The sequence below is a fragment of the Dysidea avara genome, chromosome 8 (genome assembly GCF_963678975.1).
Source record: "Dysidea avara chromosome 8, odDysAvar1.4, whole genome shotgun sequence".
NCBI lineage: Eukaryota > Metazoa > Porifera > Demospongiae > Dictyoceratida > Dysideidae > Dysidea > Dysidea avara.
In genome coordinates, this window is record NC_089279.1 from 37,434,677 (window position 1) to 37,458,840 (window position 24,164).

At 39.7% G+C, this 24,164-nt stretch overlaps 2 protein-coding genes across 4 annotated transcripts in view; one reads left to right on the top strand and one right to left on the bottom strand.

Annotated features, from left to right (window-relative positions):
- The window catches only part of LOC136264626 (venom phosphodiesterase 2-like), a 51,607-nt gene extending 47,438 nt beyond the window's left edge, over window positions 1-4,169 (bottom strand). The window contains exons 1-5 of the mRNA XM_066059404.1: window positions 4,017-4,169; window positions 2,764-2,799; window positions 803-868; window positions 317-389; window positions 230-269 (exon numbers count right to left, since the gene is read on the bottom strand). Of these exons, the coding sequence (XP_065915476.1) occupies window positions 230-269; window positions 317-389; window positions 803-868; window positions 2,764-2,799; window positions 4,017-4,067 (266 nt within the window). The 5' untranslated portion in view covers window positions 4,068-4,169. The remainder of the gene's footprint in view (window positions 1-229; window positions 270-316; window positions 390-802; window positions 869-2,763; window positions 2,800-4,016) is intronic.
- Window positions 4,163-24,164, top strand: part of LOC136264625 (uncharacterized) — a 144,995-nt gene continuing 124,993 nt past the window's right edge. For all 3 annotated transcript variants that reach the window (XM_066059401.1, XM_066059403.1, XM_066059402.1), the window contains exons 1-6: window positions 4,163-4,313; window positions 4,571-4,691; window positions 6,592-6,699; window positions 10,261-10,347; window positions 20,584-20,672; window positions 22,936-23,291. In XM_066059401.1, coding sequence (XP_065915473.1) covers window positions 4,236-4,313; window positions 4,571-4,691; window positions 6,592-6,699; window positions 10,261-10,347; window positions 20,584-20,672; window positions 22,936-23,291 — 839 coding nt within the window. In that variant the 5' untranslated portion in view covers window positions 4,163-4,235. The remainder of the gene's footprint in view (window positions 4,314-4,570; window positions 4,692-6,591; window positions 6,700-10,260; window positions 10,348-20,583; window positions 20,673-22,935; window positions 23,292-24,164) is intronic.

The following is a 24,164-nucleotide window of genomic DNA, read 5'->3' on the forward strand; positions in this document are numbered from 1 at the left end:
GTGAATGTTCCCATAGAGAAATTTGTAGTCTAACAAGTTTGGGATTATTACAACAACTCTGTGTGATCCCTGCACAGTATTGTAAACTCTGTAAAGTATAAACCTCAGTTGTTAAAATTGAGTATCTACAGAGCTTTGCATGCAAATTTTATTTATCATATCTGAACACCTTAAACTGGTAAACAGAGGTCACACTATATCAACACATACACATAGGCTGGTCTCTCACCAGATCTGCTCACTAGCAGATGATATAGCATCATTATCATCTATGAAGGAATAGTAAGGAAATGATGAAGGCGATGGAGTGACTTACTATTCGAATTATTTCCTGCAGTACTACTAATGCCAATCAACACTGCTGCTGTGATAAATGTGATCACAAATATCTGAGGACAATAATAATATTCTATGTTAATAAAATATAACCTGTGTACAATGACTGTAGTAATAAAATGACTGCCGCCCTATTTCATGGTTAATATGTGGTAGCAGTGAGCAGCATCAACACTTACAATATACACTAGTCTCATCCACACATTAGTAGTAGTAGTACTACTACTACACAAGTCAACTACTAGTATATCCTAACACTACACACTGGTAGATGGCACACTGTGGTGTGAAGTCACCAGTGAAGTTGTTAGGTCAGCAATCACTAGGGTCACTGAAATATTAATAGAGCTACACTATAGGGGCTTCTAAACTGGCAGCGTGTCTAACTTAATAAGTAAAGTGGTATGCTAAACACACTCAGCTACTTCATGAGCTACATATACAGCTAAGACATTGAATTACTTACTATGACAAATGTTAACACAATAATTATCATTAATCTCTTAGATTTCTTCTGGTAACTTTTCCGTTTCTGTAAGAGACAGCAAAACAACAATACAAGTGTACTGTGGTCTGTAGTGAACGAGTTAGTTAAGAGACAACAAGTATGTTAGTGTGTGTAGAGTGAGAATTGTTTGCAAACAATTAAAGAATTTTGACATGATTCATAGCCTCCAGAACTTCATAATTAACTACTGGTCAGACATATTTATGACAGATAATCCCAACACATCGTGTGAGCCATGTACTGGACAACAGACGAAGAGGTTCCCTAAAAATATGTATGGTTCTACGTATATGCATACTGAGTGGTTCCAGTATATGTATAGTGAGCTTTATTAAGAAAATGAACACATCATTATCAATTTGGCACTATGAGCTAACTAGAACTGATACGCCAATTATATTAACCCCAGTTCCAATTCCCTGGTGCTGGTTAGAGGCACTATATAAGGTGGAGTACTCGTATCAGGTGATCGTTTGTTCTTTGTGTTTTCTCTTCCTAGATGATGGCAGAGCTAAGACACAAGATTTGCCGAGGTTGGATCTTCAAGTAGAAGATGTACAGAATTTACAACATGGTTACTCCAGTGAGAGTCATATAGCAGCCCATCCGGGTTATTGAAGGCATGCAGACGAGGGTGCTAAAGCTGTCTTTGGCAAGGGACACTCTTGCTATCATACAAAAACCTTGGTCTGACAGAAGATCTAATGAAGGGCCATGCATGGCATTGTTTTGCTCACTGCTCAGGAATGGGTTCTTATGGACAGCAGAGCGTGACCATGACCAAACAGCCACCAAGGCTAAGGGGTGCCTTACAATAGCTCCAGTGCTGGCATTTTTTGACATGGTAAAGCTCAAATGGTTGTGCACGGAAAGGTTTGGCATTTGGGTTGCAGCAGTAGGGAGCAAATGGTAAATGGCAGCCTTTGACCACAGTATGCTGTGGAACTACTGGCAGTGACATGGGCCAAATGACAAAGCAGCCACAGTTTGAAGTGTGAACAGATCACAATCCCCTTGTGTTGATTCTGAACAGCCACCAACTAGACAAGATAGAGACCTTGAGGCTACAGTACTTGCACATGAAAATCATGGAATTTAATTTTAAAGCAATATGATGTAAGGGGGCAACTAACCAAGTCCCAGATGCTTTATCTTGGAGCCCAGTTGGCATCCACACCACTGAAGAATCATTGACAGAGGGCAGTGACCAAGATCTCTCAGCTCAGTATCCACCAGGGAAATTTGGAGAGCAGTTGTTTGCAAGAGCTATGGAAACAGGCCAGGCAAGAAAAATTGAAACTGTACATTATGAAAGGCCTTCCAGACCACCAACACATGCTCACAGAAGAGGATAAGCTGTTTTGGAAAGACCGTCAACATCTCCTAATATACTAAGGACAAACTGAAAATATACCATGTCCCTTGTGTAGACAGGTGCTATCACAGGTTTACGAGGCTCCTCATGGACTAAACAATGGGCAGACTTAACTGTACACTGACCAGACATGACCCATGATATGATATTAGCTTGTAAGCAATGTCTCAGCACCATCATAGACAAAGAAGCCAATTATTTTCAAGGCCAAACCACTATGGCTGTTTCCGAAGATTGCAGCTGACTTCTGCTACACGCAAGGAAACAGTACGTATGCACATTGTGGAAACTCTCTCAGGTGAACACCTACATGTTATACAGGTACACAAGAAGTAATGTTACATGTTAGGAATATATATGTTATTTAGGTATTTATGTTTCAAAGCAGTTTTTTTTCCTAATGAGAAATTAACCTACCACAGATGAGCAATTACAAACATATTATTGCAATTTTAATTAGTAATACATGAACCTTTGGTGGCAAGAACAACAGACATTACCTTGGTAACACAAATACATTTCTCCACCTCTACACAATACGTACCTCAGAGTCTAGAAACTGCAAATATGGGGAATCATCCTACAGTAATAGGATATGTATTGTAATACTGCTGTACAAAGAATATGCATTTTGCAACATATCCTAACATATCCCAACTAGTTAATGACATGTACTAACATATCCTAACTAGTTAATGACATATCCTAATATATCCTAACTAGTCAATGACATGTACTTGTTATACCAATCACTGTCATGTATACAGGTACAAGAGATTCTGCCTTGGCCACCCCTGAGGCTATTGGCTTTTACACCAGCTGAACATAAGTTCCCTTATGATGCATGGTATTAAATACATGTTATTGTGAGAACCAGCTATGTGCTTTAATGGATACTATCAGTCTGCTGCATACATATATCAGTTTCTGGACTCACACCTTACTATTAGGAAGCCGTGACATGCTGACAAACATATATGTGAGGTATAGAGATGGATATCCACCCCATGATGCTGTTACCATTTGTCTAGCTATAATCAGTATTATGTAAAGCACTGCTGCATGCATTTATGTACTGCCGAGTGCTGAATTAGTCTCTCAATATACCCCTACCTGCTAGTTTTATACACAGACTATTTTTTATTAGGGTGGGCTGGTGTAACTTTGATTAATAGACATTTTGCTCAGTTTGAACAGTTACAAAAAAGCTGCAAACAAGATGTCTCCTCGTTTCTGCAGCTACCGATGAATACCGTGGCAGGCACACAAAACATGTGGTCTGCTTTGTCTGCAACCAGAGAAGGTAGGACTCACTACATATTACTATTATTGTATATTACTATTTGGAATTTCAGAATGTACTGTACACACTGTATGGATAGGTTATCCAAGTCACATGAGCTATCTAATTCAGTCTAGCAAACAAAATCCACCCACACTCTAGTCTCGCAAGAAGACCACTTTTCTTCTTCTTCCAGACCCAATACATTCAAAAGAAGAAAAATGGTTTGACTAGGCGAGACTACACCTACACACCAAAATTTTAATCTGGTTGAAATACAGATAATTATTCACTGTCATTTTCGTGCCCCGCCCTCCCCTCTAGACTAATGTGTTGTGGTCCGGTAGCTGATAACTAAGCTTGCTCACTACTTAATATAAATACAGAATATCCTGCAAGAGCTATTGGGACCAAATTGGTAAGCTTAACAACTTTATCCAGCCCCCGCGCTCTCCGTCTCCTCTCACACACGAGTGAACTTAGTGATCCCACACACGTGAGACAGGATACGGTACCTGCGCAGTGGCTTCATCATCTTCATTGGAGTGATCACTGTCTCCTTCCATTGGTGTCGCCTGTCACTCCAGTTCCTGTCACCACCAAGCGAGACTTATCATTTTCAGATTATAAGCGCGGGCGTCTACAAACAAAAGCTGGTCACGTGAGCTTACTATAGTGTGGTATAATTAGAATAACGATTCATAATAACGCTTTCCATAGCAACAAGTGACGCTATGTTAAAACTGAACGTGACAGCGTCTACAACTCTCAAGTCTAAGAAACCATTCTCCAAGTTTGTTTGGCTACACGAGGTAAGCTATTACCGTCCCGCCATATTTGTTAAGGAACTTTTTTACGAATCAGATCTTTTGTGACATATATAAAGAATTCACTCTAGTGTACCGGTACAGAGCAAACAGGTTCCAGGCTGTGCAGCTCAGTTACTTGCCTCCTTGTAACTTGTCTGGGGTCAAAGGGGACTGCTGTTCCCTGCTATGTTAGTGGGTCAGGTTCATTATGGGATAGTAAACTAGTTGCATTGTGTGTTACATACATCTGTTGTTGCTAGGATACCAGTTATGGGTTGTATGGGGTACAAGGTACTAAGTTACATCATGTGACATCATCAACTGGTAAAGTAAACAAGGTGGATAAACAACAACTGATAGCTACTAACAGTTCACAAGATGGTAAGTGATGGGCGTGTGCTTACTGGTGTGAATGAGATTAAGAATTTTGTGTTTACCTTCCGGTGTAAGTGATTTCCCTTGATTTCACACTTTGATTGTTAGCTCCATGTGGCCACGCCAGTTTGCCTAGTGATAGTGAAAAAGTAATTTTGGTCATTCGATTGTTTGGTGTAAAAACTATGCCATGGTCATGCCCCAGGGCTATATGATGCAGGGAATATGGCAAATTACCCCACACTTCCCACCTCCTAATAAGGGATTCTATAGGGATTTTTGATCAACCTATATACAATAATAATTGTAGTTGTCAATATCCCCAGGGGTGGAGTAAGATGTCAATCCCCAGGTGTCCCATGGTGAGGGGCATGACATTGATGATTAGCCTTCTAACTGCTTGACCCCTTGTAATGACTCTGTGATCATTAGAACATTTAACAACTTGATTATTTGCTTGATAGCCTAAACTTTTTATTACTTGACTGCTTGATAACTTGATACAAACCACCTAATCCAGTTCAATAGGCAGTATTTGATCAGTTAGTTATACCATGGTTGTGAGAGATTTTCTGATATATACACCCAAAGCCCAAGGACCACAAGCTTAAGGACTAAGAGTGTATATGTCAGCAAATCCTGAGCAGTCATGGGTTAAGTGATATATATCACTAGGGGCACACACCTAATTGGTGAAAGAACTAACGAACACTTAAAACTAAGCCCAAACAAGCTTTCAGATTGACCCGAAATACTTTCCACAAGTTGCTACGGAAATTTTAAAAATAATTTATTTAATGGAATTTTCTAGTGACTGACTAACTGACTGAAGAACTGACTGATACCTTCAGACAAGCGTAACTTGATAACAGCTAAGGCTATGGGCTTGATTTTTTCACTGTTCGACGTTGCTTGGGCCTGACAGGTGCCTTTTGGCATACCGCAGTACGTACAATACATTCTTCATGGACTTACCGGTGTCCTTCTTAGTGTCCCATTCATCTGGCTGACAGCAAAAAGTGTTGATTTGGTGATAGCACGTGATGGCTTCCTTCGTAGCGGAAATCGTCCGTATTTGTCATAGTAGCTATTTTGATATATAGCAGTGGTGCTTTTCAAACAGTTCTTGATTCGTACTGCTGTGTAATGGGCTGAACATAGCCGACAACGAAGCGTAATGGATACTTCACTTTTCAGGCGATAATTGATATAACTGGGGCACGCGGCGCCATTTCTTTCTTTCGGTATGCGTGGATTGCAGAGGTGCTTTTCGAACAGTTCTTGATTCGAAATGCTGTGTAATGGGCTGAACATAGCTGACAATGAAGCGTAATGGATACTTCACTTTTCAGATGATAATTGGGGTGCACGGTGCCTTTTCAGATGCGGTATGCGTGGGTTCACCAGTCATAATAATTATTTACAAAAAAAAGGTAACAAACAAAAAATTTGGAATTTTCAACTACCATAGCACATTGATAAAAAGTACTGAAACAAGCTGGAGTAGTGCATGATATTAAATCACAGTAAAACAATAAGAGGTGTTATTTCTTATTGTTTTACTGTGATTTAATATCGTGCACTACTCCAGCTTGTTTCAGTACTTTTTATCGATGTGCTATGGCCCCTATTCTAGCCGAAAATTCCAATTTTTTCTGTGTGCTTGTTAGTGATCATTCATTACAGAATATAGGCAATCCAACTAGTTGTAATTTTGTGACTGCGTTCAGCTTGTTAAAGCTCCAATACTAAATCCCACGCAATGAGTCAAAGCATACCATATCTTTGAACTGGTTAAGACATAATCAAAACACTTTCCCATGATATTGCCCAGGCAATGTGTGAGTTAAACTCCAAGCGGCGCCTTTGAATGCCCAAGCTAAAATGATATATGTTTTGTTAATAGGAAAATATTTTGCTGGTCTACAAACTAATGGAAATCTGATGATCTGGTCAGGTGGTGTTCACAAGAAGGTGATATCCACTCCACTTGTTAAGCGACATCTGTCCCCAGGTGATTATGTGTGTATGTGTGTGTAGTATGTGTGTATGTGTGTGTAGTATGTGATTATGTGTGTGTAGTATGTGTGTATGTGTGTGTGGTATGTGTGTGTGGTATGTGATTATGTGTGTGTAGTATGTGTGTGTGGTATGTGTGTGTGGTATGTGTGTATGTGTGTGTAGTATGTGTGTGTGGTATGTGTGTGTGGTATGTGTGTATGTGTGTGTAGTATGTGATTATGTGTGTAGTATGTGATTATGTGTGTGTGTAGTATGTGATTATGTGTGTGTGTGTGTAGTGTGTGATTATGTGTGTATGTGTGTGTGGTATGTGTGTATGTGTGTGTAGTATGTGATTATGTGTGTAGTATGTGATTATGTGTGTGTGTGTGTGTAGTGTGTGATTATGTGTGTATGTGTGTGTGGTATGTGTGTATGTGTGTGTAGTATGTGATTATGTGTGTGTAGTATGTGTGTGTGGTATGTGTGTGTGGTATGTGTGTATGTGTGTGTAGTATGTGATTATGTGTGTAGTATGTGATTATGTGTGTGTGTGTGTAGTGTGTGATTATGTGTGTATGTGTGTGTGGTATGTGTGTATGTGTGTGTAGTATGTGATTATGTGTGTGTAGTATGTGTGTGTGGTATGTGTGTGTGGTATGTGTGTATGTGTGTGTAGTATGTGATTATGTGTGTAGTATGTGATTATGTGTGTGTGTGTGTAGTGTGTGATTATGTGTGTATGTGTGTGTGGTATGTGATTATGTGTGCATGTGTGTGTAGTATGTGATTATGTGTGTGTGTGTGTGTGTGTGTGTGTGTGTGTGTGTGTGTGTGTGTGTGTGTGTGTGTGTGTGTGTGTGTGTGTGTGTGTGTGTGTGTGTGTGTGTGTGTGTGTGTAGTGTGTGATTATGTGTGTATGTGTGTGTAGTATGTGTGTGTGTGTGTGTGTGTGTGTAGTGTGTGATTATGTGTGTGTATGTGTGTGTAGTATGTGATTATGTGTGTGTATGTGTGTGTAGTATGTGATTATGTGTGTGTAGTAAGTGATTATGTGTATGTGTGTGTAGTATGTGTGTGTGTGTGTATGTGTGTGTGGTATGTGATTATGTGTGTGTGTGTGTGTGTGTGTGTGTGTGTGTGTGTGTAGTGTGTGATTATGTGTGTATGTGTGTGTAGTATGTGATTATGTGTGTGTGTGTGTGTGTGTGTGTGTGTGTGTGTGTGCGTGTGTGTGTGTGTAGTACGTATGTGACAAGTACAGAAAAAAAAATTGGAATTTTCAACTAGAGTAGGGACCATAGTACATCGGTAAAAAGTAATGAAGCAAGCTGAAGTAGTGCACGACATTAAATCACAGTAAAACAATAAAAAGTGTTATATCCCTACTGTGCTTGATGTGCTATGGTCCCTACTCTAGCCCAGTGGCTAAAGAAAACTATTTTTTACAACTAGCCCAAACCTGAGACGGGGGGGAGGTAGTAGTTTTATAAAAAAACTTTTCTTTGTGTTTGAATAAGTTGCATTTTGTGTTCTGTATTGTCAAAAAATGTCAGTGAAGGGAACGACTGAAGGGATTTCAGAGGGTATGAGAGAGAGCATATTTACCTAGTTGAAACACAATTGTGGCAAGATTCAATCTGGAAGCAATTTGAGATGACCTGGAACTAGGAAATAGCAAACAAACTTACAGTGATGTACAAGCCAATTCTTTAGATCAAAATATTGATTTTTAAAGCAATTATTTCATATCAATAGTGGACTGTGAAAATGAACATAACTCCAAGTTGCAATCTCAAGACTGTATCTTGAGGTACTTTTAGTCAAATCCCTGTAAACATGCACAGCACATGTATGTAATTTTTGACTTTATTCTCTTCTGTGGTGCAGCTTGCTATTTAGTCTGACTTTTACAACTAGCCAAATCACCATTTACAACTAGCCAAGTCATTTACAACAAGCTTTTTGGCCACAACTAGCCCCTTTTTTTAGCCCCTGCTCTAGCCAATGCGAAGTTGTTTGTAAACTTTTTATATGACTGGTGAACCCACGCATATGCATCAATGGCGCCGCGCTCCCCAGCTGTCAATTATAATCTGAAAAGTGAAGTATCCATTACGCTTTGTTGTCAGCTATGTTCAACCCTTAGCATTGCAAATCAAGAACTGTTCAAAAGCACCTCTGCAATCAAAGTAGCCACAATGAAAAATACGGACAATTTCCGTTATGAAGAGAAGCCATCGCGTGCTACCACCAAATCGACACTTTTTGCTGTCAGCAAAGAAGAATGGGACACAAAGGAGGACACTGGTAAGTCCATGAAGAATGCATTGTACGTACTGTGGTATGCCAAAAGGCACCTATCGGGCTGAAGCGACGTCAAACAGTGAAAAAAATCAAACCCGTAGCCGTAGCTGTTATCAAGTTACGCTTGTGTGAAGGCATCAGTCAGTTACTAGAAAATTCCATTTAATAATTCATAGCAACTTGTTGAAAGCGATTCGGGTCGATCCGAAGGCTTAGTTTTTTTTACCTAACCAATACTGCTTCATTGTCGTCAGGGGAAAAGTGAGGCTGGTTTTTGGGTAATATTTTTTCATGGGCCACGCCCACACATTTGTGGTCCTTACTATATAGTACGATAGATTATGTGTGTGACTGTGTGTGTGTGTAGTATGTGATTATGTGTGTGTAGAATGTGATTATGTGTGTGTAGTATGTGATTATGTGTGTGTAGTATGTGATTATGTGTGTGTAGTATGTGATTATGCGTATGTAGTATGTGATTATGTGTGTGTAGTATGTGATTATGTGTGTGTAGTATGTAGTGTGGGACCCCCTGTTATCTTGCTAATAATGACACCTTGATAACAGTGGCGTACCTGTTTTGCTAGGACACAGGGTAGCTATGTAACTGCATGCCTGCTGCCCAATCTTTTGGAAGTCTTAAGATATGCCCTCCAATATTAAGAAGAAATTGATAAGGTTTAGTGATTATATACATAGAGTGCTGATTGAATACTGTGAGTACTTTTGTTACACTTATACATATAGACTAGGGCCTCACTGAGAAACCAAGAGTATCGAATGGGTGTATTACCCCGTGATTAATGATTGCATAAAGTAACACGGATATTTCAGTAATTGTTCGTTTTCATTGCCATTAAGGGTTGCTGTATTTAGCCCAATTCGGCCACTAAACCAAGCGAAACCATAATAGCGTTAAAGGGAATTGCCTAATGTTAAAGTTCTGGCATTGCCAAGTGGGGCAACACGCTCGTTTGTGCAACTGTTGCTTTAACGAGCTGGAGTTATCTTGTGTCCTTACTACATTTTCTTTGTACAATAACTGTTGAATACTTGGTTGAATAACACGAAAAACTGGCAAAACAAAGACCCGTTGCCATGTACACATTTCAAATTACCATTTCATGTAAATGAACAATTACTGAAATATCCATGTTATTTCATGCAATCATTAATCACGGGCTAATACACCGTTCGACACTCTTGGTTCCTATTATATACTCTTGCTAATATACAGTACATGATCAGTAGCCATATTAACACACAGGTGGAGTGAAGCTGTTCATTTCAAACTCTTCAATTTGCGATGTTTTGTTGGTGGTGGACTTGACTGAATATTACTTGTGTACTATTGGTAAGGTCTAGTACATGTGTGTTTTATGTGTAGTGGTGTGTGTGTGTGTATGTGTGTGTGTAGTGGTGTGTATGTGTGTGTGTGTGTGTGTGTGTGTGTGTGTGTGTGTGTGTGTGTGTGTGTGTGTAGTGTGTGTAGTCTGTGTAGTCTGTGTGTGTGTGTGTGTGTGTGTGTGTGTGTGTGTGTGTGTGTGTGTAGTATGTGTAGTCTCTGTGTGTGTGTGTGTATGTGTGTGTGTGTGTGTGTGTGTAGTATGTGTAGTCTGTGTGTGTAGAGTGTGTGTGTGTGTGTGTGTGTGTGTGTGTGTGTGTAGTGTGTGTGTAGTGGTGTGTGTGTAGTAGTCTGTGTGTGTGTACGTGTGGTGGTGTGTGTACGTGTGGTGGCGTGTGTACGTGTGTGTGTAGTATAGTGGTGTGTGTGTGTGTGTGGTGTTGTTGTGTGTACATGTCTGTGTGTGTGTAGTGTAGTGTGTGTGTGTAGTGGTGTGTGTGTGTAGTGGTGTGTGTGTGTAGTGGTGTGTGTGTGTAGTGGTGTGTGTGTGTGTGTGTGTGTGTGTGTGTGTGTGTGTGGTGGTGTGTGTACATGTGTGTTTGTGTGTGTAGTGTAGTGTAGTGTAGTGTAGTGTAGTGTGTGTGTGTGTGTGTGTGTGAGAGAGAGAGAGAGTGTGTGTGTGTTGTGTAGTGTGTGTGTGTGTGTGTGTCGTGTGGTGGTGGTGGTGTGTGGTAGTGGTGGTGTGTGTGTAGTGTATGTGTGTGTGTGTGCGTGCGTGTGTGTGTGTGTGCGCGTGAAGCAGCATAGCCAAGTGGTTAGGGCATCTGCTTGGTGATCAAAAGGTCCCAGGTTCGATTCCTGGTTACGTCACTTTGGTGTTGTTGTTGTTGTTGTTTCCTTGCGCAAGAACTTTACTCACATTGCTCCAGTTTGGTACTGGGGAAGCAGCTCACCCAGCCGTAACATCAATTGGTACCTGATATTAACTGGGGAAGCAAATGCCCAACTGTCCTTGTCTTGCTTAGTGGTGTTGAGGTTGTTGTGGAACTTTGGGTTCCGCGACCTCTCTCCGTGAGACCTGGACAGTCCTCCTGCGGGTTACTAGCCCTGCCCCAGGAGGATTTGCCTGCACAAGGCTCAAGCGCCTGAGTGGTGCACAGGCATCCCAGTGCTGGTTTGCTGGGTGGCAATAGCTGTGTTTTGTACGGCTGCCGTAGGCTTTGCTTTTGCTTTGTGTGCGTGTGTGTGTGTGTGCGAGGCAGCATAGCCAAGTAGCTAGAGCGTCGGCCTGGTAATTGAAAGGTTCCAGGTTTGATGCCCAGTTATACCAATTTGGTGTTGTTGTTGTTTCCTTAAGTGTGTGTTGAGTGTGTATGTGTATTTCAGATTATATAGTATTGCAGATACTATATAGTATATTTAGAATCGAGTACCGTGTTATATCTCGTGGAAGTTTATTCCTTTCAAGCAGTTTTTCACCCCAGCCACTAAACAAGTCTGGTGACTACACAAGACCATCACTTATATACAGGTTCAACATTTTCATATTTCTTATAATAAAACTTCAGTGTTGTACTCTCCTTGATGTATTCCTCCATATAAGGTAGTGTATGAAATGTTCTTGACTTCATCATTCAAGATGCTACACAGAATTGTTATACCGTACCGTTTAAGTAGGGATCCCCTTGAAAATTTTGCGTGCCGCCCAAATTTCTGCCTTCAAAAATCATTCTAGAGACATTTTTCGTGACGAAAATCACCTTTACAGAATAGTACTAGTCCATAGAATACATAATACAACATTAAATAGAACAAAACACTTATAGGTGGCTGGATATAGAATTAAAAAAAAATTGCCAAAACTCGAATTTTAGTCTTACCGACTGCCTGCCTCACTGACCACAGTCGCAAGGCTAGAGGCCAAACGAAGCAGTACACGGTCACCATTTTATGCCACAATAATGCACTCACCAGTGGGATGTGCCTTTTGGGATTCCAACGAGTGTAGGCCATCTGCGCCTTGTCTTTTCTTTTATCTTCAATCAGGCTGCTTGTCTTCTTCTTCATCCAATGAAACCATATCAAGGCGTTAATTTTCTGTATCAATGCTTTCTTTCAGCAGCATATTTAGACGCCACAGAATTATTTCAGAGCTTGATTTCAGAAGCGCTTCAGTCCCGGTGCTACCATAAGAGGTATACTAGCTAGATATCTGCAACTTTACAATTGGGATCCGGTTCGCGATAGGTTTGCAACCACACCCACCAAATAAAGATATAGATGGACTAATAGCGAAAGAGTATGGAGACCTGACCTCTTAACAATCTAGCGATTTACTTAACAATAATCAAGATCACCTCACTCCTTATTGGTCTAGCTAGCTGCACATTCCTAGGCTGACTCGAAATATACTCCAACTAATACAACAGTCACTCTAATGCACCTGTTGCTATCGATGTTCAACGTGGCAATGCTGCATCTGTAATGGCAACGATTCCATCGATACAGGATTGGGCAGAGTTTACCTCTCTGCCCACAGTTTGAGTGTGAAGACTTTCTCTTTTATTTATTGAAATGCTGTATTGTAAACTTGTTGTCATGTATATGTGTGTATGTACTCTAAGCTTTCTAATACAACAGTCATGTGTGATAGAACAGTTACAAGTTACATTGTTCTGGTAGACATAGCTATTTTTATAAGAAAAAGAAGCAAGCACAATTAGCTACATTATTGTCTAAAGGAGACAGGTGCATTCCCCTCAGCAACAGCAGGGTTAACAGCTGGAGACACACAGGGACGCTTGGATCTAGAACGTGATCCCCTGATACACATTATTGAAGAGTGCAGCAAGGAGAACCCTAAGCTACAGTGAAGGCTGCCTATAACCACAGAATATGGGGAACTCCACTTCTCACTGAGCAAATGGGCAAGATGTTTATAAGTGATGGTATCTGCCTTCCCCATACCTACAGATGTGGAAAATACAAGTGGACTAATAGAAGTTACATTGTAGCTAGCTGTGCCACAACAAAAAAACTAAACAAACCAGTATTTAAAAAAAAAAGTTAATTTAAAAATGAAGTAGGGATCTATGCAATAAAAAGTAGTGAAACAAGAGATGAATGATGGTGTTACAGCATAGCTCAGTGGGAAAGTCCCTACTTTTGCACATTAGCTATTATTTTGTTCAATGCCAAAGTAGGCACTTCCCACGAGCTATGCTGTAACACCACGTTCATCTCTTGTTTCACTACTTTTTATTGCATAGATCCCTGCTTCATTTTTTAAATTAAAAATACTAGTGACTGTAGTAGGCGCTTATTTAGACTGGGCATTTATTTTTGTTATAATGCTCTATACCCCTGGTGATTAAATGGGACCAGGTGTTGGCCAAAAGTTGAGGTAATATGGTATAAGAAAAAAGTAGGGATTGTACATAGAAATAACAAACTGCTGTTGTGCTACTTCAGGCTATATACCTTGATAGGTTTTCATTAAACCAACTAAAATGCTTATAGTGTAATTGTAAGTTTTCATTTTGCAACAATGCACACAGCAATTTGTAATTCTACATAATTATTTCATAATTTATTAATTTTTTTTGTTGATCAAACCACGTTAAACCATAAATGAGCACACAGAAGTATCTAACTGCTTATAGTTGTCTACCGTGTAAATTTACTAAGCAAAGCTTCTTTTGTTTTTGTACACCTACAGAAGGGACATGGTCCCTTTCTCAACTCAAAGGTATACACTGTTTGTGGTAGCCTATGAATCTGTTATGTTGTTTTTCCAGTTACCAGCATGTCAGACAACTGATATGCTTAAGAGCATTATGGCTCTCTACTCAAGACCATGTCAAAATATTTTCAATAATTCAATGATAGGTTTATCTAGTGAAGTTCATTACGTACAGCATACAGTCATCAAATTGGAGTAAACCTGATATTGTATAGACTGAATGTGTACTTTACACAACAGTGTCAAGAAGAATTGGAAATGAAACAAGTGAAAACTACTGATATTCTGACAAAACAGCCCTCACACTATAGCCTTTTGATTGTTACAATGGCCATACAGCCCATTGTTACAATGGCCATACAGCCCATTGTTACTATGTGTTCTGAAACTTGCTGTACTGAAAGTTAAGTGCTTAAATGTCTAGGACAATGTTTATACAGCCTTTATTTCTCAAACAATGGCTGCTTTTACTGTAAAACCTTTTTGCTCACGTTGGCAGAAGGACACAGACATCCCAAAGCATTGACAGGAGTGGGCTGGTAAATAATAGTTATATGGGCACAATGCGGAGTCTATGAAATTTTTAAACCCGAAAGCCCAAATCTGTAGTGCACGAGTGAAGCGAGGACACTACTAAGGGCCTGAGGGTTTATAAATTTCATAGACTCCACATTGTGCCTGTATAACTACTTTAGACTCTATTTTACATTACATACCTCGTCCACAGCTGCTGTAGGCTTGGCAAAAGCAGCTGGTTTTCTTGTGATAATACTAGCACCATGACAACTGTGCATGCTCACGTGACAAAATAAGTGCCCTAGTTACATCACTGCACATGAAAAATGCATACTGATTGGATAAGCCTAATAGATTATTAATTTAATAATGAAGTAGGATCCAAGCAATAAGGGTAATGATGGTATTACAACATAGCAACGTAAATCCCTACTTTGGGATTGAGCAAAATAAGTTGTGGTGGCATCCCAATGTATGTCTTATGTGTTGTGAGGTCATGCATTGTTCATATCTCTATTATAGTCTTGATCCCTCCTACTTTTATCAACAGTACTATAGTAGGAATCCCTCCACAATGTAGGGGTCCAGAGGCAGATCCAGGATTTTCAAGATGAGGTGGGTGAGGATATTCCCCCCCAAAGTTTACATATACAAATCAGCACATCCCATAGATGTAGCATTCACATACTTAAATTGTGCCCTTAGGCAAATTTTAATGAGCATGATTTGTGTATCTAGATTACTAGCTGGAAGCCTACACTGCTGTTTGTGCAGTTTATTGCTATTGTAGATCTACCTTACTACATACACAACTTCCTGGCATACAGTGTGATGAACGATAGAGTCATGTTCATCATGCTTCTTCCTGGCTGAGTTGAAGACTTCACTGTTTGACATCACTTATAGGCCCAAGACACGCCTTTTTTCCAACCACAGTAACTACAGAACCCCAGTTATCTGACCCCACTTATCTCGATTCTTGGTTATATTAACCGAACTATGGAAATGACTGCTCTATTAGAGTAGTGATTATTCTATTAGGGTAGTTGAAAATAATGGTATTAAAAAAATTCTTTATGCTATTTTAAGGTTATTTTTACACAGTTTCAGAGATACGGACTTTTCAGACTTATGGACGACCCCTGGTCCCAAGGGGTTGAGGTTCCACTGTACAATCTACGCATCATGGACTCAACTTTGTCCTGTTGTGTCCTATTTCTTTGTCCACTACTGCATAGGTGCTGATTCATACATCATGGCTTTGGTGCTGGCTATCACAAGAATTATCCATAATTATCATGATGACTGGATTGGTGTTCTTTCTGTACTACGTAACAGGATAACTGCAGAATGTTCACTTCACTTTTCAATAATTGATATTCTGGGCACAGTTGCACTGTTAATTTTATAATGGTTTTGGTGCCATTCTTTCCTTTGATGCAGGGTGATGATCATTACAAATGATTGGCATTATCATCATTGCAGCCATTTCTTGGCCACCACCTTTGACTTCACAACCTTTTTTACCCTGGGGTTTTTGGAAGGCTGTACCCTTTTTCACAGCTTGATTGTTTTGGAATAGATATCACTTCTTTTCGTTATTGCAAACTCTAAAGCCTGCCTATGGCCGGGTAACTTGTTGTAGCTGAACTCTATATAGGGCAACTTGTTTGTAGTTGTACTCTTTACAGGGACTTGTAATATAGTTGAATGCTCTACTGAGTGACTTGTAACGTAGTTGAACTCTCTACAGGTGATTTGTTTCGTTGCTGAGCTATCTACTGGGTAAGTTGATGTAGCTGAACTCTCTATAGGGAGATTTGTAATGTAGCTGAACTCTATTGGGTTACTTATAGTCTGAACTCTCTATAAGGTGACTTGTAAGTAGCTGAACTCTCCACTGGGTCGTTTGTAATGTGGCTACTGTCTACATGCATGGAGACTCAGTTGTAACGTACAGCGGAACCTCAATTATCTGAACTAATTGAGGGGAAAGGATGTTCCACTGTAGCTGTATTCTCTACTGGGAGACTTGTTACATAAGCTGAACTCTTTACTAGGTGACTTGTAATGTAGTCGAACTCTCTACAGGGTGACCTGCACTCTTTACTGTAATGTAACTGACCCTACTGGTTGGCTTGTAATGTAGCTAAGAATGCTCTAATAGGGTGACTGCACTATTAGAGTATCTTGATAGTACACTGGTTAAATGTACTGCCTTTGCCTGCCACCAAAAAGAGCTGGTATGCTAGACAACTGGAAAAAAGAGGAAAGGTGGTATTTAGTAGTTCCTAGGGGTAGCAATATGGCCAATCTCCGGGGAATGGAATATCGATCATGTTCCCCAGCTGCACATTGTGGAAGATTGAAGCAGTGAGAAAAACAGTGTGCAGTGAATCATCAGAGTGCTCATTGAGCTGTAGTGGGAAAGCAAATCAGCCAAATGGCAATAAAATGCCAGTGCTTCTTTTCCCATGCCACTGGTTGTTGCCAACACTAGAGGGGTAAAAGAAGCTAGTTCCACGTCCTGGACACGTTCCCCATATTCTATCTTCTTCTGTAACTCATGATGATGGTATGCTGGAGTGACAGTACCTTGGTGAAATACCTTTATGTCAAAAAGGACACTTCCAGAAGCCAAGTGCATGTAAATCAGCTCTGGCATCATTCTGTCAATTGGCAGACTCTGGAGCAACCGAGGGGCTGTAAAGGTGGAGTAACTGAGGGGCTGTAAAGGTGGAGTAACCGAGGGGCTGTAAAGGTGGAGTAACCGAGGGGCTGTAAAGGTGGAGTAACCACTGAGGGGCTGTAAAGGTGGAGTAACCACTGGGGGGATGTAAAGGTGGAGTAACTGAGGAGCTGTAAAGGTGGAGTAACCATTGAGGGGCTGTAAAGGTGGAGTAACCACTGAGGGGCTGTAAAGGTGGAGTAACCACTGAGGTGGAGTAACCACTGAGGGGCTGTAAAGGTGGAGTAACCACTGGGGGGCTGTAAAGGTGGAGTAACTGAGGAGCTGTAAAGGTGGAGTAACTGAGGGGCTGTAAAGGTGGAGTAACCACTGAGGGGCTGTAAAGGTGGAGTAACCACTGAGGGGCTGTAAAGGTGGAGTAACCATTGAGGGGCTGTAAAGGTGCAGGGGCTGTAAAGGTGCAGGGGCTGTAAAGGTGGAGTAACTGAGGAACTGTAAAAGTGGAGTAACTGAGGGGCTGTAAAGGTGGAGTAACCGAGGGGCTGTAAAGGTGGAGTAACCACTGAGGGGCTGTAAAGGTGGAGTAACCGAGATGGAGTAACCGAGTTGGAGTAACCATTGAGGGGCTGTAAAGGTGGAGTAACTACTGAGGGACTGTAAAGGTGGCTTAGTAGCAACATCAGAACAAACCTTGGACAATAAACCAGCTGTGATGTCATTGTGGTGAGCAAACATTAAGTCACCAAAGGACTCACCATGTTGGAAGACTATAGCATGGTCAATAGTAGTTACTGGGAACATTCAGTAACTTCCTGACAGCATCCCAGAACTCTTGCTTGTTAAGGTGAAAACCCTGCTCCTGTAATGGGAGCAAGAAGAGGCATCAGGTTCACTATTCAACTCATTGGAGCTGAGAAGTAAGATGACCTCTGATGTCCATTGTTTGTTCTTTGGAAGTTCTTTGCCAATGAAGATGAACCTGGGCATTGGTAAAATGAACATCAAGTGGTTGAATATAACTAGTAATCAGTAGCGATGCATCAAATTGAGAATCAGTAATCTTCAAGGGATTGATAGACCCCAATCCACCAAAGTGAACAAGGAAGGAAAAGCAGGTCCTGTTCAAACAAAGCAAGCAGGATGTCCAGAGATAATAGATGTAGCTGCAGTTGGATAGCATCCTCCCGTTGTTGAATTATAACTGGATTGATAACTCTAATCTGATTTCTTCTAGAGATTCTTCTACAGTAATTAATCCACTCACATTTCAGCTCATTCCCTTTAGCGGTTTGTCTGGTAGGGAGTACCAACAAATTATTTTTTATTAATGAAACTAGATTGTGTGCCTATTACATATGGTTGGTGTTTTTGTTGTAATTTCATGACCATCATCTTGCTTTCTTTCAAACCACAAAAGGTTTGTACTACAATAGTCACTTTATGTACAGACTGATTTTCAAGCTATTCTGTCAAGTGGTTTACCCTGTAGGTGTGACAGCAAATTGCTTAAATATTTTTGAAAAGTTGCACATAATTTCACAGTGTGACCCAATTTTGGAAAACCATCCTTTTTGGCACATTGGTCAATTTTCTGTTTTATAGCTAAAATGAGGCACTGGGTGTTCATCTATCTTGTGTTAAAATTTCAGCTTCACATCTTGAAGAGTTCCAGAGATACGATCAATTTACTGTTTAATGCATTACAAAGTAACTTTTCATATTAATACATTGAATTCTGTGAGTGATTAAGTGTGACAAATGGTGACAAATCACTTTGTTAACAGATAATTCTATTCCTATCATCTAAAATACATATAAAGTGTCTTCTGATAGTTAAATCAATTGCAAGTGTTTTTTGGTCCTTTGAATAACATGTGTCATTGTCTTAAACTTAGTTTCAACTATTCCATCACCTGAACAAATCACCCCATTTGTAAGTTAATTAGTGTCCCACGCATGGTGAAATCACTACATGGTCTGATAAAAATATCCGTATCTCATATCTCATAGCAGAAAAAAGTTTTGGTTGTGAAACTTCACAGCAAGAAGATTTAATAGTTGCTTTATCCAAATGTGTAAAAAAATTAATTTCAAAAATATTGCTGAAATTTTCTATCGAGTTTTCCTGCAATGTTTGTCATCATCTTTCCTAACTTCTGTTCTATGTCCTGTGTAAGCTTCATGCAGAATACGTATTGCCTCACTTCTTCCTTGCTGTTGAGCATTAGGTTGGTTTTACCTAGGTTACAAGAATATAGCAGCTTAATTCGAGAAAGCAATTGTCATCAAACAAGACTTCAGTAAGAAAGAACAATTGTTGATATAAATGTTGCAGGACCAGCCGTAATTCACCCAGCGCGGATTAAATCAACCTGCACTACTTAAATATCTCTTATACTATCTCTTCCTTGCCCCTAATAATGTGGTTGGGTTTAGAAAGACAGTTTCAACAAACCTGAGGTGAAGCAAACTCATGCTCCAATACCATGTTTCTGCCCCTCCCCCCATGTTACTGCCCCTCCCCCCATGGAAGAAACTACTGTGGCTCCAGGTGTTACCATTTGAATTAGGGTGACTGTTTTATTAGGGTATCTTGAGTGGGCCTCTCTGGCTGACATTTCAATGGACATGGTTGTCATACCTTGCTTTCACCATGCTATCATTCTAAGTGCAATAATAAGGAGTGATAACCATGTGTAATCTTTATTAATGTTGCTGTTAAGGGGCGACTGAGGGGTGTGATCACCATGCTGATTGTTATAAATGCTTGTAGTTAGACCATTAAACAATGCTTGATTGCTGTTAGTGCAGTAGGAACGTAGTTGTTGTGACTTGATTTCAGTGATAAAGAAGCATTGTGCAGCTACAGGTGTCTTCTGGGTGTCTAATACTTACATACCTCTTACAGTAGTGTAAGAACTTCAAACAATTTTGTGGCATCTAAATACACTACATAAAGAAAGCATCGATACAAAAATAATGTTTCAACATTTTTGCTGTATGAATTTGTACTGTTTGTCTGGGAATGTATTAGTGAGATTGTCTTATCAATCAGTTATTGACTATAACTCAGTTGATTTCGGACACGTTGTCATGGATAGGTGGTGTGGAGCAATACAGCTTGTTGTAGTAGCTGTGTATCATGAAGAAACTACATCACTGTTATGTGTGTTATTGTTAGGTGTCATGGTGTAAACTGTGTTGTGTGTTATTGTAGGGGATCAGGTGTTATGGTGTAAACTGTGTTGTGTGTTATTGTAGGGGATCAGGTGTCATGGTGTAAACTGTGTTATTGTAGGGGATCAGGTGTCATGGTGTAAACTGTTTGATAGAGGGCCGCCATCAAAAGAGGGGGCCAAGTTGGATGCTCTCTTCTACAGTGACATGGTCAGTATGTACATATATCTATGTGTGCTAGCACTAAGAAGTATAATCTCAGTTATCTGAACCGCAATGTGTCTCAAGCAATGGTAAAAGTGTTCAGATAAGTGAATAGTTTGGATAACTGAAGCCCACACATTTATATAAAGAGCTCTGTTGAAATACTCTAATAGAACATACACCTGTACTGAAATTACTCTAATAGAACAGTCATTTCCAATTTCGGATAAACAAGGGTACGGATAAACTAGGGTACGGATAATCAAGGGTCTACTGTATAGCTAGTCTAGTATAGCTTGTACAAACACATTGAGTCAAATGCCACTACTACTAGAAACAGTGTTTATTCTAGGGCTGTTAGGAGGGGAATAATCTCAGACTCACCCCCTAAACTTGTGAGTGACTACTACTTAGGTTACATGTAAGCTTGTTTACACTAAACTTATCAAAATTGCTCTCAGATTCAATCTCAGAGCGGTTAATATGTAATATTTTCCAGGTTAAAAATTGCAAACGCAACCTTACCGATTCAGTATTAGATCAATTAATTTTTAAAGATCTCCTAGGGTACATATACAATTAACAAAATTTCACATATATATGCCATATAGTATATCTGAGAGCCAAGTTTACCCAGTTTTTTTCTAAATAGTATGCTTAACTTGCCATATTACGATCATGTTGATAAGCTCAAATCCACCACACTGTTTTACAATTTAAAAAAGGTGCTATCAAAATGTCCAGCAAATGGAAAAAAACTCAACATTGTCCTTAAATTCAATGCACAGCCAGGACAAACACCCCCAGATTTAATCTCAGAAAGCCTGACTTTAAAAAACTTCCTGTTTTGCTAAAACCATGAGTATTCAATGTCAAACACCCCTAAGTTTTAAGTTTTAAATTATTTCTTGAAAGACATCCACCCATGTAGATCTTTTAGTATGTTAGTGCTTTGTGTTATCATACGTGTAAACAAATTGTTTATTCAAAATATTCAACACTCAGGTGCACATGGTTGTCCTAGATATTACATTGTTATGTTATCACTACTATACACTCATGCATCAAGCTCTACCCACCATACAATCTGACTTCACACAATCACAAAAATCAAAATCAACATTCATGACACAGTCTAGAATGACTGGCAACAATTTCATCTGTTTATATAGTTGTACACCTGAACAACTATATAATAGTTAGACACAAAGACCAAGGGAACTAAGCGATTTAGTAACCCCGATGGCCCAAGGCTGTAGCATCCTGAGCGCAGCGAGGGTGCTACTAAGGGCCAGAGGGATTACTAAATTGCTTAGTTCCCCGTTGGTTGCGGTGTCTAACTTATTTAGACTATGGTTTAAAGTACATACATTTATAGCCAGAGCATTAGGGTGGGGTGAAGAACAGCAGAACGGTTTCTTCCTGAAGTTCTTACAGCGCCCACAAAAATAATTATTCTACCAGTAACCAGAGTAACAGCTAGAGCTACAGTAGATACGCTGCTTAGTCTACTATTTGTCCAGAATTTTTCGCGAATACGGAGAAGAATTGTATTACAGTATTATCAAGTACTCCAATGTACCTTTCATGTTATAATTATTTTTCACGTACAAAATTGCCTGAGGGTGGGTTACTAAATGAACATGTGTAGGTTACTAAATGAGCATGTCAGGTGACTAAGTGATTTAGTAACCCTCAAAAAGAGTACCATAGTCTAAATACAAGTAGCAGACCTGGTGACCCCACAAATTTCTGATTCCCCCCAAAGGAGAAATCCTGGAATAAACACTGACTAGAGAACTGTTGATAAGGCAGATCCAGGATGAGACGTTTGCCCCTACCTCCTTGTGGAGGAGCCATACCTCTTTTGATTGATTTACTAATATGTCACATCAAATCAATTTATCACGAGAATGGCACGATTTATTGCAAACCCAAAGTCAAACTAGTGGTCAAACTGTCACCTAGCACCTTCTGCCTCTAAATTAATTATTGTTTTGCTGGTGTTTAAGCCATTCATAGCCTTTCCAACAGGATTTCCCAGCCATCACAAGGCCAAAATGGTAAAAATCATTAGTAAGACACTACTAAGTGGTAATTATTTGCTGCTTCAAAAATAAAAGAAAGTCTGTTTTCCCCAGTTATATCCCCAACCACCCACAACTTAGCCTTCCCATGGTTAAGCTATTATTCTGAGGACAAACTGAGGTGTTACTGTGTGTTTGCTGCTGAATGTATTGCACAGTCTCTATTACTATTGCTCCTACAGGTAGCTGGTCATAGTCTTTGTTGTGCTTTGGTATCTACTACTACACAATTACTGACTGTCAATCATTTCATGATACATTACAATACCTCACCTCATCATATCCAATACAAGTCATTATCCTATAACAGTGATGTTATTACTGGTGGGGCTGTCCCTAGGGACAGTGATATCATTACTGGTGAGGCTGTCCCTAGGGGCAAAGGTGTGTTTGTGATAAGGTACTCTCCTGGAGGCCGGCTGATTGCTATAGCTATTAACAACCGGAGACTGTCTCGGAGTAAAATACTGTTCTTGTCCCCAAGTTGTGCCATCACTACCAGCGTGTCTCCTTATAAAGATAGCTATGAACATGGAAGGTACAGACTGTTTATATGATGCATGTGAATTACTGTATGCTAATGTGTGTACTCTGTATCTTGCTAATCTGGACTGCTATGTGTACCCAATGTGCCATATCATATGGTCTTCTAATAGAGGTTTTGCAGTGGGTGTTCACCGATCATGTGGGAAGACATTTGAATACGTATACCCACAATGCATAACTCGCAACTAAATTTTCGATCCTCAACATTAGTTTAGGCCTCTTTTTGCAATGGCACATTGACCTGTTGAATAGATCTCTGGGCAAAACTTCTTGCTTAATGATTTTTAAAAATCGCTGTAGAGCGCTCCACTTCTTATCCACTCATTAAGCCATACCTATTTGATTTTATGTTGCGTGGGCAAAACTATTTTAAATTTGGGTAGGTAGGTCAGTTTGAAAATGAAAATGATAAACAAAATGTGAACAATGGGTAACCAATATTCATGAGATGCAGCATAACAGAGTACTTATATAAAGCATGACCACTATGGTTGTTAGCCTCCTTGCAGGCCCCTAGAGGAATAAATAAATAAATTGTGTTAATTTTTCCTAAAATTCCTCTGTCAAATATGCTTTCCAACAATGGATGTAATTCTTTTGTTTGTATCTATCTATAACTGTTCACAAGTAAACAGAAAATTTGTAATTTTCAACTAGAGTAGAGATTGTAGCACATCGATAAAAGTACTGAAACAAGCTGGAGTAGTGCATGATATTAAATCACAGTAAAACAATAAGAAGTTTTTTGTCGATATGTTCTATGGTCCCTACTTTAGTTGAAAATTTCAATTTTTTTTGTGTACTTCTTTATTAACTTTTTTGATTATGACTGGTGAATCCACACATACCGTGAAAGAAAAGGTGC